The 15,038-nt window shown below is 43.5% G+C and overlaps 1 protein-coding gene across 1 annotated transcript; it reads left to right on the forward strand.

Annotated features, from left to right (window-relative positions):
• The first annotated feature begins 4,982 nt into the window (after window positions 1-4,982).
• CDCA7 (cell division cycle associated 7) lies at window positions 4,983-14,660 on the forward strand. Its single transcript, XM_086750970.1, has 10 exons — window positions 4,983-5,040; window positions 6,512-6,637; window positions 7,051-7,161; window positions 8,598-8,849; window positions 9,273-9,350; window positions 10,100-10,288; window positions 10,716-10,856; window positions 11,284-11,433; window positions 12,026-12,162; window positions 12,483-14,660. Exons 1-10 carry the CDS (start codon window positions 5,020-5,022, stop codon window positions 12,511-12,513), a joined length of 1,236 nt encoding a protein of 411 aa, XP_086607096.1. The 5' UTR covers window positions 4,983-5,019; the 3' UTR covers window positions 12,514-14,660.
• Window positions 14,661-15,038: the final 378 nt, after the last annotated feature.

A 15,038-nucleotide genomic window follows, 5' to 3' on the forward strand; every position in this document is an offset into this window, starting at 1 on the left:
TCTTATCTAATGAAGTGCCAAAGCTTAGCAGTTCAAGCCAGTTTGTTGCAAAAAGTTAGAGGTTATGGAGGAGAAGTCTATTACGGCAATAACATTAATAAGGGTCTGCCAAGATCATGTTTGTGTATGTGTAAATACAGGGCATTTGAGATGAACGTCTCAGAGGACAGAGGAACAGTGCTGGGAGGCAGCAGCAGCCAAGGGCAGCTGAGAGCCAGGGGTGAAGTGTGTGGCCCCGCTCTGCAGCTCCCACCCCAGTACCACCAACGCTCCCCCCAGCCACATCCCACCGCTCCTGCCCCAGCCGCCCGCCTGCCCCAAGGGTCGGGGCCTCCTTTCAGAAACTTCATGAGGCGATTTTGCAGGTGCCAACGAACTATAGACATGAACAGCGTGCTATATAGAATGAAGTGGCTTAATATATACATTTATTTTCCTGCCTTCTGCAGCAGAGAGGGCATTTCTACCCGTCCCCCACTTCCTCCCTCCTGAGAGAGCTGCCAGAAGAGAGGTCCCTGGGGAGAAGGTTAAGCCACCGCCTGTCCCCCAACTCCCATCCTCTCCCAGCAACCACCTCTCACTGAAGGCTGGTGGAGGCAATGCAAATCAACATTCACAAAGAGGCAGTGGTAAAGCTTATATAAAAGGGCAAAAAAACAGACTGCAGTAAGCTTTTCTGATTATTTTCTGATAGCCTCCTGTTTCCCACAGTTACACATTTGCAGAACATTTTGTAAGCAATTTCTTTATGATGTGACTTAATCTATTTTGTGTTTTCAAAAGGAAATATGAATCAAAGCGCAAGAGTGAAAGCACTGGGATCTTGAGCTTTTAAAAGTGGCTATTGCATATCAACAACAGCTACTTTTTATCAACATTTTTTGCTATACATTTGGTGGAATGGCTACAGGATACTCAAATGAGCATTATAATTACACTCCAGTAATATGCATCACAATGTTCTGGCTCCGAATGATCTGCTGCGACGTACACTTGGAATAATCATTAAGATTTCTATCAAAACTGACCACAGTTCAGCCATTCTCTTAGTGTGCTGATGAATATAGGTTCCTAGAGGCATTTATCAACTGCAATTTTTCTCTCCCTGGGCTGTACTTATTCCTTTGGTTTTCCTTCTCTTATTCTTTCCATTTTTATGGTCTCGCCTATTTGTGTCACAATATTGAATAGGATCAGACATGACCACCTTCAATTCAACATGCAAAATGCATTTGCACCCAGGAACTTAGAGCAAAGCACAAGGAGATACAAACCTGTTACATTAAAAGGGGAAAAAATATTTTTCCTTGAAGAGAGAAAAAAATAAAAATACACTAATTGCATCATGGAGGTATTTTGTCGAGCTGGTACAGTTATCTTGGCTTTAGACTGATTATACATGCTAAATATTTAAATTTACATTTATTTTACAAAATTTGGTTCTACCCATCAGAGCACAACGTTTAAGTATTTACAGTAAAAAAGTACTTCATAAAAATTCATGTTCAGCAAACATGTACAGGTCTAACTGTAATTCAGTCTCCAGTACTGTCCATCCTCCTCCTCCTGTGTAAGAACAAGCATCCTTTCTGGGGTGCAATCAATAGCAGGTTACCTGGTTATACACCTTATTATGTCTTGTACAGTACTGTTAGCCACTGGAGGGTGACATGTGAACAAATACATATGCTTGATCAGATCTTTTACAGAAACACACTTTTCAAGAGAGAGAAAAACAATTACCATGTGTTACCAATTTATAATTTACGTCATAAATCGATGTCTGATTATTTTAATGCAAGATGCTTTTAGCTTCATTTTATTGCACTAACAGTTTCAATACCACACTATAATTTGCTCAGATGAAGAGGTGATTGGACAGCTCTTACAGAAATTTTTAATTACTGTCATTAGTGGCTGCAATCTTATTCTTTTCTATGGAGCTAAGATTGCTATTGCATTGTGCTACAGGTACTCTGCAGTTGTGAGAATCCAGACTCTACCTTCCCACTGAAATACTTGCATCTATAAATCTGTGTCACCGTGCAAGCCCCATCGCAATAATTACTAGAATCACACAAACATTAATTAATGTATCCACATGCTATTTTAGGCAGGTAGCAATGTATTGCCCCATTAAAAAAAAAAAAAAAAAAAAAGAAAGGGAAACTAGAGCATAAAGTGTGTTGTCCATAGTTAAGATAGGAAGTGAGTAGGAGAGACAGGGATGGGAGAGCAGGAGTCTTGCCTCCAGAGAGAAAAGCTGCGTTGCAATGCCAGCAGCTGAAATCTGCGGGGTGACATGCAGGACAACGCTTGTTCTTCCTCGCGTGGGAACAAAGGTCACATTTACTGCTTCTGACAATGAAACTATTGTTGTTGGATGTCCGTGTTCTTGCTAGTGTTTGAAGCTCCTAATACGTAAACAACTTTGCTTCCCCAAGATGGATACGGAAAGCGCTGCACACTCAATCTACTGCATGTCCCTCTCTAATTTCAGCCGATTCCTTTAGCAGGTCTTCCAAGGGCCGCTACCATGTACCAACAACTCATTTCAAGGAAATATGAGAATTTAAGAGACTATTTTCTTGAAAACACCTGATAAAATGCTCCAGATAATCTTTGCTGACAGGTGAGCCCTGAGGGGTGAGCTCACTGAGCAGCTGGGCAGCAGGGGAGATGGAGAGGCTGGTAGTACTGGACAGGCCATGCAGGACCTGGACTGGGGGACCGAACGGGCAGGGATGTTTTCCTCCACTCATATTAACATAATTTGCATTAAGTATGGCTGAAAATGCTTTGGGTTCAGCTTTGCATGTCCTCAGCTACTGTAAATAGCTGATGTAGGACAGTGGTGCTGCCTACATCCCGAGAAACATTAAGAAGCTTTTTCCAACATGGTATGGCCAGTTGATAAGTTTGTTTTGGCCGTCCATGGAGGGCATCTGGGCCGTGCTGGGTAGAACGGGGCTGCAAAGGGCATCAAGATGAAAACAGAGGAAATAACAGCGGTGCAGGTCTCGACAGCCGTCTCCTGAGTTACAGGCCTTCATTTTCTGGTACCCTGTGCTGTGCCATAGGAAGGGAAGCCCCTGCCCTTCACATACTTCCAATTTATCTTCTCCCTTTCCTGCCCCCTTCTCCCCAGTCCTCTATAAAATATGTGAGCTGACATACACAATTTTCCATAAACTAATTCTTTTTCACATCTTAAAAAAAGCAGTTGAAAATACAATTCACAAAATGGCCTATCCGGTTTCCCCACAAAGTCCCTGCTCTGGCCAATTAATTTTAAAGCCATTTGACTACATATGTTGTTTGAAGAATGCTGTTTCCATTAAGCATTAAATGGAAAATTAGCTGTAGTCTGAAGCATGGATTCAGCTAGCCACATCAGTACTCCATAACATTTCATATGGTGCTCTTAAAAGCTGTGCAGGTTGGCTACTTTTCTAGTAAAATCCTGATAATTATGATCCAAGATGTTAAGGGCTGTTACTGTTGAGAAACTGGATCTCTTTTTCCGTGTAAGTAAAACTACATCAAAATTCAAGAAACTTTCCCCCTTCCCAACTGAGGTCTCTTGGCTGGAAATGATCTGGGTGGCAAGACTCCACTAATGCAGATTGAGAGGAATGGAGCGTGGTCTGGTCTCCGGAGAGCCGTGTTTAGTTCATCTGCTTTTGTGTGTGCGCTGAGAAGCCAGCGGTGCAGGTAAGTATGTAATTACAGGCTTATTTAAAATGGAGATTCTTTTACACAGCAGATTGAAGCATGTGCAGGAAGAATAATGTCCTCAGAAAATAGAAAACCTCTGTGAAGGCTCTTGTACTCTATTGTGTAGCCTATTTACAGGCTTTGGCTTACAGATGATTCATGGTTTGAGTTACAGAGGCGCAGGTTTGCGTGCGGGCTGCACGTGCACAGGGCCTCCTTCCCTCGCGCTGACTGCAACGTGGACTTGCCCGCCGTTGGGAAGGCACCTGGAAACGCTGAGCAGCCACAGCGGCACTGGTATTGAGCCCTGCTCAAACCAGAGGATTATAGCAAACACCGGGGCCACAAATCCCATACAGCTTCTTCAGGGCTTCTCTCCTTAACTATGGCTGCCAAATACTGGTTGTGCAGCAGTTATTTTGCTGTGTTTAACGGCTGTATTTGATTGAATGTAGTATTACAAACATTACATAAAATGGTTTACAATGACTGATGATGTGTTTTCTTCTGGCCTGCCTTCAAGTAATACTTTGTTTGCAAAGAACAAGGCAGCCAACCTCTTTCTAAAATCCTGTTGCACTGCTGTACTCCCAAGAGAGGAGCAGCAACGAGCATCACCCACAACCTCACACTTAACTGCGCTCCCGCTGCGCGGGCAAATAATGCTTCATTTACTGTGGCGGTACAGGAAATGGTGCAATTTGTTTTTTTTAATAAGGTGCACTTTTACACTCCTGCTCGGCAGGCACTGCTGAACGCAGGGCCGCTGCAGCCTCACCCTCTGCTGGGGCCCGAGGGGTGCGGGGTGCCCAGGGAGGCTGCCCCTGCACACAGGCCGCTGCCTTTCTGCCCCTGATAACTGGCAGGTTTTGGGGTTTTCCTTCAGAGTGGGGGAAACAAATCCAGGTTTGGCACAGCACGGGGCTAACCCAGCCCCCGCCCGTGCTCCTCCCCTCTGATACGCGAGCCCCGCGGCGTTCCGACCGGCAGCTTTTCGCGCCACACAGACAGGCCCTTGCAGCTCCACAAACCCCCCACCGCGAGTTAAAAAAAAAAAAAAAAAAGGACCCCCCCGCACTAGTCCCTCCGAGGGCGTCCGAGAGAGTTGACTGACTCCTCAGCAGGGGTGGGCGCGGGAGGAGCACGCTGGGTGCCCGATCGCGAGGTGGGGTGGGTGTCAGTTGCATCTGCCAGGACGCGGGCGCCAGCGCGGGAAAGGCACAGCCGGGCCCCGCCCCCCGCTGTCCCAGCCGCTTTGGCGCGAACGTTCAGTTCCCGGGTGCTCGTCCTGCCGCCGACAGCATGGGTCTGCCGCGCCCGCAGGTGAGCGCTGCCCGCCGGGCTAGGGGCTCTCGGGGCTCGGGCGCGGCCGCGGCCGCGGCCGCGTTGTCCCGGGGCCCTACGGGGTCTCACGGCCGGGGCAGGCCGGGCTGCGGGGAGGCTGGTGGGGTCGGGCGGGACGAGTCTTTGGGCTGGGGTTCGCCGGGCACCCCAGGGGGAGCGACGTAGGGGCAGCCCCGAGCCTCCTGCCCCGATGCGGTGCTGGAGCTCCCCGTGCGCTGCGCACGGCGGTGCCCTCGGCCCCCTGGCTGGGGGCAGGGGCCGGTTTCAGAGCCGCGGTCGGCGAGGGGGGCAGGGCCGGCCGGCCCGGCGCCAGCTTCCCGGCGCCCCCGCCTTCCGCACGCCTCGCGGCAGCCCCGGCCACTGTTACGACTCGGGGCGCGAGGGCGGCCGCTGGGCGGTGGCACGCGGGGGGCCGCTGCGGGGGAGAGGGGCGGCGTCGCTGGGCGGGAGTGGGCCCGCGACATCGGGGGAGGGGGGCGGCCCTGGCCGGCACGGCCCGAGGAGGAAAGGCGTCTTGGCTCGCCCATGGCGATCTGGGTCTCCTGGCCTGGCGGCCGGCCCTGTGCTGGAGGCCCCTTTTGTGTCTGGGGCAGCATCCGGGCCGGGCCGGGCAGTTTTTCCGTTCCTCTGAGCACCAGCAAAACTGAAGCGTGGGCAAGCCTCGGGGTGCGGCCGTGCTGCTCTGCAGCGCTGGGGAGAGGACAGAGGTCTTTAAATTCCTCTTGTTAGTTACTGTTTAAACCATAGTTTAAAAATATTTGGCCCAGTCGGCCGGGCCGTGTAACGGTGACAGTGCTCGACTGGGGCAGCGTGTGAGTGCGGGTGCAGCAGGCGTGGCCTTCGGGTCACCACCGCCAGCCTAGGCAGGGAGAAAAGGTCACTGCCAGCAGAAACATGTCCTGAGAAATGAAAACGTGAAGCCCATCAAAAAAGATATTTCAACCTGGTAATAAAATTAACAAAGCAGCAAGCTGTTGTGTCTAGGACAATTGTTTCAAGGCTCCTCTTTTCTATGGCTGTGATCCTTAGTCCCTTCCAAAACAGCTGCAGTGTATTTAATATTTGCTCAAAACTAAAAGTAATTGATAAATAAAAGCAGATTTCTAGGTACTATTTGTGTATTTGTACTCTTTTCCAACATTGTAATGAATGGGGAAGGATATGATTTTTGTGTGTATTTCCACTTAGCTGTTTGCATAAAAGAAATGTTTCAAAGTACTGAACAAAACAATCTATAACAATGATCCAAAATGTGTCAGAGCAGAAACTATTCCCATTTCTAACTTTAGGAATTATTTCAAAGCTGACTATAATTCTGCTGACTTGTATTCAAGACTATTAAACATCCTAAAATGTTCAAGCCTCCTAAATTTCAATTTAAGGATGTTCTTAAAAGCTAGTATGCTACAGTAGGTCTCTTATTAATGCTGTTGCCATTGTACTTTTGCAGCGCCGAGGTTGTTCAGGAAGGAAAAACTTCACAGCATTCCGAAATACGAAACTGATTCCCATGGAAACATCCTCATCCTCTGATGACAGTTGTGACAGTTTTGGTTCTGATAATTTTGCAAACACGGTAAGTACAGTACAAGAACAAATAAAACTGAATGTGCAGTGCTAGTAAAGCTTGCAAAAATGTAAAGCGAGTAAAGCTAGTAAATGTTTTGTGCATGATTAAAACTGCTTACTCTGCTTATGTTTTTGTATAATAGTTATAAATCTATGCTATGTGCTGTAATTTCATTTCACTCATTACTTGTGCTTCTAGGTGGTAATTGTTGGAAACAGATTAGCTATTTATTCTAGCCTTTGAAATGTCACCTAACCTAACATGCCCGATAATTTGCAACTGCGGTTCTGAAACCCCTTGTTAAATGCTTTAACTATTTTTTTTTTTCTTTACTGAAAAAGCTATTTGCCTATAGAGCACTTGTAAATGTGAATCATTTTCTGTACAACTTCCGTTAAAGGATATTTTATTCTTCATAGAAATGCAAGTTTAGGTCGGACATTAGAGAAGAACTGGCAAAAATTTTTCACGAAGCCTCTGATGATGAATCCTTCTGTGGCTTTTCAGAAAATGAGATTCAAGATGCATTGGTAAGACAGTTGATTTTAGTTTACAATTTTAAATTTAAGTTCTTGCATATTCTTAATTGAAAAATAATGGCAGCTTCAGCTTGAAAGTTAAATGTTGTCAGAAAGAAGGACTATTTAATTTAATGTACAGTCTAAGTACCCATAATTTCATTTTTTTTGGTCTCTGTTAAAAGCCCCCGTGCTTCTGAGCTTTCCAAGTTCAGAATAAAATCTACTGTATGGATTTTGAAATGTAATACCTCTTAAAACCATCCTTGCTGAATGTTACTCTGTTAGATTCTTAACATTTCTGGTTTCCTCAATATGAAATGTTATGCTAGCCTATGGACTCCAGCATACCTGAGAAAATGTCTGTGTATATTGACATGCAGTCAAACCTGCACTCTGACAGTGTAACAGGAAATGCAGTACTTCTTTAGCAGTAAAGAAATAGTGATAGGTGGTGAAGTCTGCCTTCCTGCTTTTTCTTGAGATCAGTGCAAGAGCAATTTTACTTAAAAAGACCAACAGCTGGTGTTTAGGAGAGAAGACAGAAGTAGTACCATGTTTGACATAAGATAGGTTTGTCGTAACTTCAGAACATGCTGAGGAATTATTAGAAAAGGATAACATCTGATTGGAAGAGGATCTATCCAAGTTAAAAAATACACAACAATAAAGAGAATAAGTAGGAGACAAAAGCTGGAATAGATATGTAAGAAAAAAGGATCAATAACCACATAATGGGCAACCAGCACTACGTACCTGTTTTAATAAAAACCCTGTGCAAATAAGGATTGCCATTTGCGACTGATGGTCTGTACATATGAAGCAGGAAGCCTGTTGTTACCTGTGACCAAACTAAGACTGTATTATTGAGTCTAAACCTAAAAGTCAATGTATTGCAAAATGGGCTTTTAACTAAAGAAAATTAATTTCTGTCCTCGCAGAACCATTTGTTCTTGCAAAAGTTGTAAGCAAGGCCTCAGGATTCAAAGATAAGAAAGTATCGGGATTTTATTAATAATTATTTCATTGACTGGCTCTGTCAGGAAGTTTTCACTTCATTGATACTGTAAGATCTGGTCCTGACAGCTTATAAACTTGGGTTTGGCCCTGTGCTGAGAACTGTGTCGTGGCAATTCTTCCTGACAGGCACACATGAAATACCTGTGCTATTAGACTTGCAAGTGACAGCTAAAACTGCAACTGAAACCAAGCTCCTTTTTCTGATGTGTTGTGGCAGTATGATGTGGCTCTCCCTGAGGTTTTTATCCTTGTGCCCCCCTCTCCTCCTACCACCTTCCCCCCAAGAGCACTAGGACTGGAGATTTAAATATCTAGTTTTCAGCCAGATAACCTCTTTAACCACCCCCAGACAAAATATTGTCAAAACTGTATTTCATTGCAGAGCAACTCACTTGAATTTATATGCTTCCGTTCTGGTTTGTTAACAGCAATTGGGATCAGATTCAGAGGAGAATGATACAAGTGCTGAAAGTCAGGTAGCTCGGAGAAGGCAGAAGTGCCCTGTTCCTCTAAAAGTAGCCATGAAGTTTCCACCTCGAAGATCGGAGAGGAGGAAGGGTGGGATGGAACCTCTTCCTGAAAAGCTGATGCCAACTCTGGATTCAGACTCTGACTCTGAAGAAAAGGGTGCCATGTTTTTAGAAAAAAGAGCTTTAAACATAAAGGAAAACAAAGCAATGGCAAGTACTCAATGTCTGCCTTCCCCCCTCCCGCTTCCTCCCCCACTTCTTGACTCTTAGGGGACCTCTTTGTTCAGATTAACTCTAATGGGAATTATGTGAATGCATTAAGAGGAATTTACATTCCTAATATTTAAATCTGATACTTTATGTCCACTGGCGTGTGAAAATCCATGGACTAAGTACTTCAGTACAAATCCATAGGCTGCAAGCCTAAAGAATAGGGCTTCAACATAATAAATTTGAGCATTTCAAATTACTTGCAGTCACTAGAACATAAATAAGACATAAAGTAAAAAGTTGAAGAGTGACTGCATTTCCTGTAAGTAATTGTACTTCTAGCCAATTGCCCTAATCTAATCGTCTGTAATAGCACATAAACACCCTTTTAAGGCTCTGCTTCCTTTTTCTTTCCCTGGTTAGCTTGCAAAACTAATGGCTGAGTTGCAAAATGTTTCTGGTATCTTCAGTGGGAGAAAATCATTGCCAACTGTCAGTAATGTAAGTATAAACTTATATTTGCATTCAGATTTCTGAGAGTCAAATTCTGACCCTACAAAACAGGACTCAATTAAGAAACTTAATAAACCATGTAAATCAAAGTCCAGTTCAGAATTTTATTGCTTCCTAAAACAGGCATTCTCATTGTGCAATTCTCTTTTGATTTGTCACTGAATAAAGCAGAATAGATTAATTCATAAAGATTAGGTGTCTCCACAGGCCAATAAAACTAAATGAGGTGGTGTGTAAATATGTATTTATACAAAGGCTTGAGATAAGGGGAGTAGCTCAGACTTTGAAGCTCAAGCCTGAATATTCTCTGAGTTTGCAGCCTTGAAAAAAACCCTGACATTTGGCCTAACTAGGTCTTTAAAGAAAGCTGGGTTGTGAATTGCAGTATAATGAGTTTCACTGCTAATTTACCTGTGAGCTGTGTGAAGCTGGGAGCAACACTGAACGTCACAACTCTTCATAGACATGGGTTCTGCTGCTGCATGGGGGAATTATTGTATCTTACGGTGCATGGGCACAAACTTGCTTTTGACTATTTATATGCGGCTAGCAGAATGCTCAAGATGAATTTACCTAGGGTGTTTTTACCTTATGTTTTCTGTTTTGGGATGAGGAGAAGACTTCATTTTTGGGAAAGACAGAAGGAAGGCATGTCTTTTGGGGGAGGAATTCAATAGTAGGGACAGGAGCTGTCTGGGTTTTTGCCTATTTCATTAGGGGCTTTTAAACTTTACCAGGGACCAAAGCGACTTCCAAGGAGTTCATTGCCCAGAAGTGCTTTGAGGAGGAACCCAGACCGAAGTTCACGGCCTCACACAAGATCCAGGTCCCTGATTGAAGGTCCTCCTTCTCCTTTACCAGAAGAGGAAGATGATCACCGGTACATCTTAGTGAGAAGAAGAAAAATGTCTGAGGAATACCTGGAGGTATTTTGAGATTCCTGTTCTCCTGTTGCAGGTTGATCATGAAGGTGGTGGTGTATCCCTTCAAAAAAATAGCAGTTCATACAGAGTTGATCAAGATTATGAGTATGCCATGGCCTGGGAAGAAGTACAGAAAATTGCATGTTATATGTGTTTTCCATTTCCCCTGGCCTTGTCCTTGAAAAATCACTTTGTGTAGTCCAGCAGGAATTGAGCAAGATCCAATAGCATTTCTGCACCCTGAAGGTGACAGATCAAGTGAAGGTGCTAAAGCTGCATCTGTATCATATATCCTTGCAGGGATCTGTTATCTTTTGTTTAAATATGATGAGTATTTGAGACTTTGGCATTGCTTTGAAGATCCTCACCTTGTTTATGTGGATTTTTTTTCTGAAACTAATATTAAAAGTATTGTGTCTTCACTATTCAGCATGAGGCACGAAGTCCCAGGAGGGGTCACCGTGGTGCCATGGCTTTTCCACACGTTGTGCGCCCGGTTGAGGAGATAACAGCGGAAGAGCTGAATAATATTTGTGGGTCTGCAAGAGAGAAAGTATATAACAGGGCCGTGGTAAGTATATTCCAACTTTGTGAAATGCATGCTTTGTGAAATCATTTTCATGTTATTCCCTGCTTGTGATTTAGCATCAAATAGAGCAGACTCCCTCTCATTGAGTGGAAGGATATTATTTTTTGGGAGAGGTATGCCCAAGATCTTGAAACATCATCTCATACCTTTCCCTGAATTTACCAAGCCAGTTAGCTTACTTTCACTCTGGAGTAAGTGTAGTACCTAGGTGATACCAGCTGAGGAAAGTGATCAACACACACTGAAGATGCGATCTTAAAAAAGTCTTGGTTCAAACTTGCAATGTGGCTTTCTGTTTCAGCTTAAGCCCTGCTAGCTGCCAAAGATATGCTTGTTAAATGCTCTGTTCCCCTAACTAAAGAGCCATCTTCAATGTCTTGTTTCCTGAACTGCTTTCCCTGTGTTCTAGGGATCCACCTGTCATCAGTGTCGTCAAAAAACCATAGACACCAAGACAAATTGTCGTAACCCTGATTGTGTAGGAGTACGGGGCCAATTCTGTGGGCCATGCCTCCGCAATAGGTATGGAGAAGATGTCAGAACGGCATTGCTGGATCCGGTAAGACGATTTTGAGTATTGGTTTTGTTATGCTTAACTTGAGCAGAGAGGTGTATGTGGTACTCATAGCTAAAGAGTTTTAGCAGGGGAACTGCTTAGTGCTGTAGTACATAATACAGTCCTGGTTTGATTCGAACTGAATCACAGAACCTTGTGTTGTGTAGAACTCATAGTAACTGCTTATGTAGCTTTATATGCAGGAGTAAACTACGAGAGCAGAGCAGCTGCCAAAATATTCTTGTATTTGAGCATCAGAGTAGTGTTCTCTTTTGCCTTGCATTAGTGCATAATGCCCTATGTAAATGAACTGCATGGTGGACAAAGTGCTGCTGTTGTGGGCTGTGGAAGTGCAGCACGTGCAGGAGTTGAGCAGAGTGGAGTGCTTCCTGTGGTTATGTGCAAGGCAGGCAAAGGAGAGTTTAATCCCTTGCAGACTGAAGAATTTGTACTCTAGCACTGGTTTAGGCAACTTCTGCAGCACCGATGTTCACTGCAGAAATCGGTGCAGAGCAAGGCCCTCTTTTAAGTTGCGCATGTGAATCATGTCTGGCATTCCATTTACCTTAAAAAGGCTTGTTTGGCTTTTGTCTAGAACTGGAGGTGCCCACCATGTCGTGGAATCTGCAACTGTAGCTTCTGTAGACAGCGAGATGGACGATGCGCTACAGGTGTCCTGGTCTATCTGGCCAAGTACCATGGCTATGACAATGTCCATGCCTACTTGAAAAGGTAAGTATGCTGTTGTGTCAGTGGCATGGCTCTGCTCTTAAGTGAGCTAAGCAGCTCAAAACCAGGGGATGAGAGCTCTCCACATCCTAGTTTGTCAGGTCAATCTCAAGATCAGTCCATGTTGCCTTTAGAATCTGAGATTTTGCCATGGTTTTTTTTCCTGACATGTTGGTTCTTAACCAAAACAAGTAGTATATCCACTCTGTCTTTTGGCTCTCGACTTCAGCTGTATTTATTGTCAGGGCTTCCTTTAATTTGTCTAAAGAGTTTTTAAACAGTGTTTTGCTACAAGCTAACTGATATTTCTACTTGTCTTTCAGTCTGAAACAAGAACTTGGAATGGAAGACTGAAGCTGTGACTGCCTTTAAATTATGTACTCTTTCACCAATGTCATATTATTGCCTATAGTGAATTGTTTAATCAAATGAGATTACAAAGCCAGTGCCTGCCTTCCTTCTGCTTTTGGGTAAAAAAGGATAAAGAACTTCTATCTTGGTGCAAATCATATTTGGGAAAACTGTTTAATGATGGTCTTTGCCCACAGGCTATTGTTTTCTTTTTAAACAACTTTGCAAATCAGGTAGCATCAGTCCTTGCTTTCATGCCAGTAACTATTTTTTTTTTTTCCTGAAAGGAGATGAAGCTTTAAGCCATTAGAGTTTTATTCATGCAGTGATCTGTGCTGCAGCTTTATTTATCCTTTGAAGTTGATCACAAAAAGATGTAGATGTTCTGAAAATTCAAGGCAGTGTTCCCCATAGAACCAAGCAGGGAAAGGTGTGTGCTTTATTCCAGGCCAGCTTCTGCTGCAATACAGATTCTTACTATACGTAAATGATCAAATAGAAGCTAAGAATTCTCTAAAACAACAACACGTTCTTAACTTCAAAAAGGAACCCCTAAAAGTTGCAGCTGAGCAGTCTCCAAGCACTAATATTTGGTTTTATAGAGTACTGAAAGTGCACATTGGCCATTTCAAGGGAGATTCTCAAAGTGACTTAAAAAAGGCAGCAGAAGCAGTTAGGGGTGGCACTTTGTACTTTTGCTCAGATGAGAGGAGGCCACTGCTGAAAACTTCCAGAGCACCAGCACTGGCGTTACCTAGTGATGACAGTGATGTGAACATAGTGATATACATTGTGGAGTGACCACTCTGTCTAAAACAGAATGTACCCTTTGTTAAATAGCTGGTTTTGTGGGTTCTCTTCTCCCTGCTCTTGCTGCAACTGCACAACTACTTCTTTGCAGAATCAGCACTAGTCCTAGGGAAGAGGGATGCCTCCAGAACCAGGGCTTGCTTAAGGAGAAGGGGTAGTGGCTCATGTGACTGTTGGCCAACTACAAGTGGATGAAAGACGGTAACTTGTTGAATTTGGTTATCGCGAAGAGGGGCAGTGACAAACAATCACTGGAATCAGAAGCCTAGATTTTTTTTTTTACATCTGAAAAAAAATTATAAAGCAAGGACTTTTAATCTACAGTCCAGCTTAAAGCGAGTTATTCTTCTAGCTGCATAGAGCAGTATAAATGTAAATAGATAATATTCTCCAGAGACACCCTGGTTGTACTAACAGATGAGGAAGAACAATTGCTTCATCAAAAAGGCTTTTAAAAATAAATAAAAAAGGAGATGTAATGGGTTGCATACAGTTTATGAGCACTTACAAATGTGGTTAGTGCTGTGATCTACTCCTTAACGGTCCAGCTGTATTTCTGTATCTGGCTCTGCATGATTTTAGAAGGGTATTTTGTGTGATGTTGTTAATGAAGCATAAGTACAGCAAGAATGGAGCTGAAGAATTCTAATGTGCTGTGTGGATGGCATCTTGTGTACTCAGTGCTGTAGAAAAGAAGGTGGCATGAAAATTGCATCCAGAGAACCACAAAGTGTATAAATGTGCTTAGTTTGGTTATGGAAACTGCTGTATGAGCTTTGTATAAGATTTAGAGTGCAACATTATAAATAATGTACAGTTGACTCGTAGAAGAATCAACTTGCTTTTATTGAGCCCTAGAAGAAAACATGGGTTTAGACTTCTCTGCTTGCACAGTATTGCACTGTGTGTATACATAGTAATCCACAGTTTTTACCTCTCTGGGAATTACATCAGAGTGCATGTGTGAGGGAAGGAGAGAGGAATCTGGAAACAAAAGATATTTGTGTCTCAGACTTGGAGTTCTGTTTCATAAATCATCTGTCCTATGGAAGAATTCCTGTTCTTTCTTTGTCTGTTTTTATAGTGTGAATAGCTGTGCAATCTGAGGTGGAGAGTGCTCTACCCTCTAGGTGCATTTTGTGGAACCCTAGAAATACATGTTCTGACAGATAAGACCGATTTCTGTTCTCACCCCCAATTGCTGGGCTTGCCTTCTGATTGTTAGAGTGTGAAAGGACTGTGCTAAAAGCAAACCCTTGCGTCATATCACAAAGACGGTTGTACTTCAATTTACTTGGATCTACAATGTTCTGTATAAAGTTTTGGGTTTTTTTTTTACTTTCAAAATAAAAAAATTTCTGGGTTAGAAGTTTTGCCTCTTTAACTGTTTTTAAAAAGCCCATTAGAGCTGTACTTAGATTTTACCATCTTTCAGGTAAATGTTCGTTGTGAAGTGAAAGAGTCATTGCTTCCATCATGCCTGGGAAAGCAGTGGGACTAGACTTTCCCCAGCCCTGTGTCCCTGAACCAGGCTTGCTCTGATATTCATGCTGCTTGGATTGAATTGTTTGGTACCTGATGACTAACTTGTGATGGCAGAAGTATATAGGTGCTGAGGTCAGGCCAGATACAGACTTTAAGCACAGGTGCTATGTGCTTACCCTTCTGCTATTTTTTCTACACTTTTTTGAAACTAGATGCCTACATCCTGAGCTGAG

This window comes from Chlamydotis macqueenii, chromosome 6 (genome assembly GCF_036417535.1).
Source record: "Chlamydotis macqueenii isolate bChlMac1 chromosome 6, bChlMac1.mat, whole genome shotgun sequence".
NCBI lineage: Eukaryota > Metazoa > Chordata > Aves > Otidiformes > Otididae > Chlamydotis > Chlamydotis macqueenii.

Excerpts from the sequence above, each read along its gene's own strand:
- CDCA7 (XM_086750970.1), top strand. The coding sequence starts at position 5,020 with ATGGGTCTGCCGCGCCCGCAG. Across the intron at positions 5,041-6,511 it reads TGGGTCTGCCGCGCCCGCAG|CGCCGAGGTTGTTCAGGAAG; the intron begins GTGAGCGCTGCC and ends GTACTTTTGCAG. Across the intron at positions 12,163-12,482 it reads GTCCATGCCTACTTGAAAAG|TCTGAAACAAGAACTTGGAA; the intron begins GTAAGTATGCTG and ends CTTGTCTTTCAG.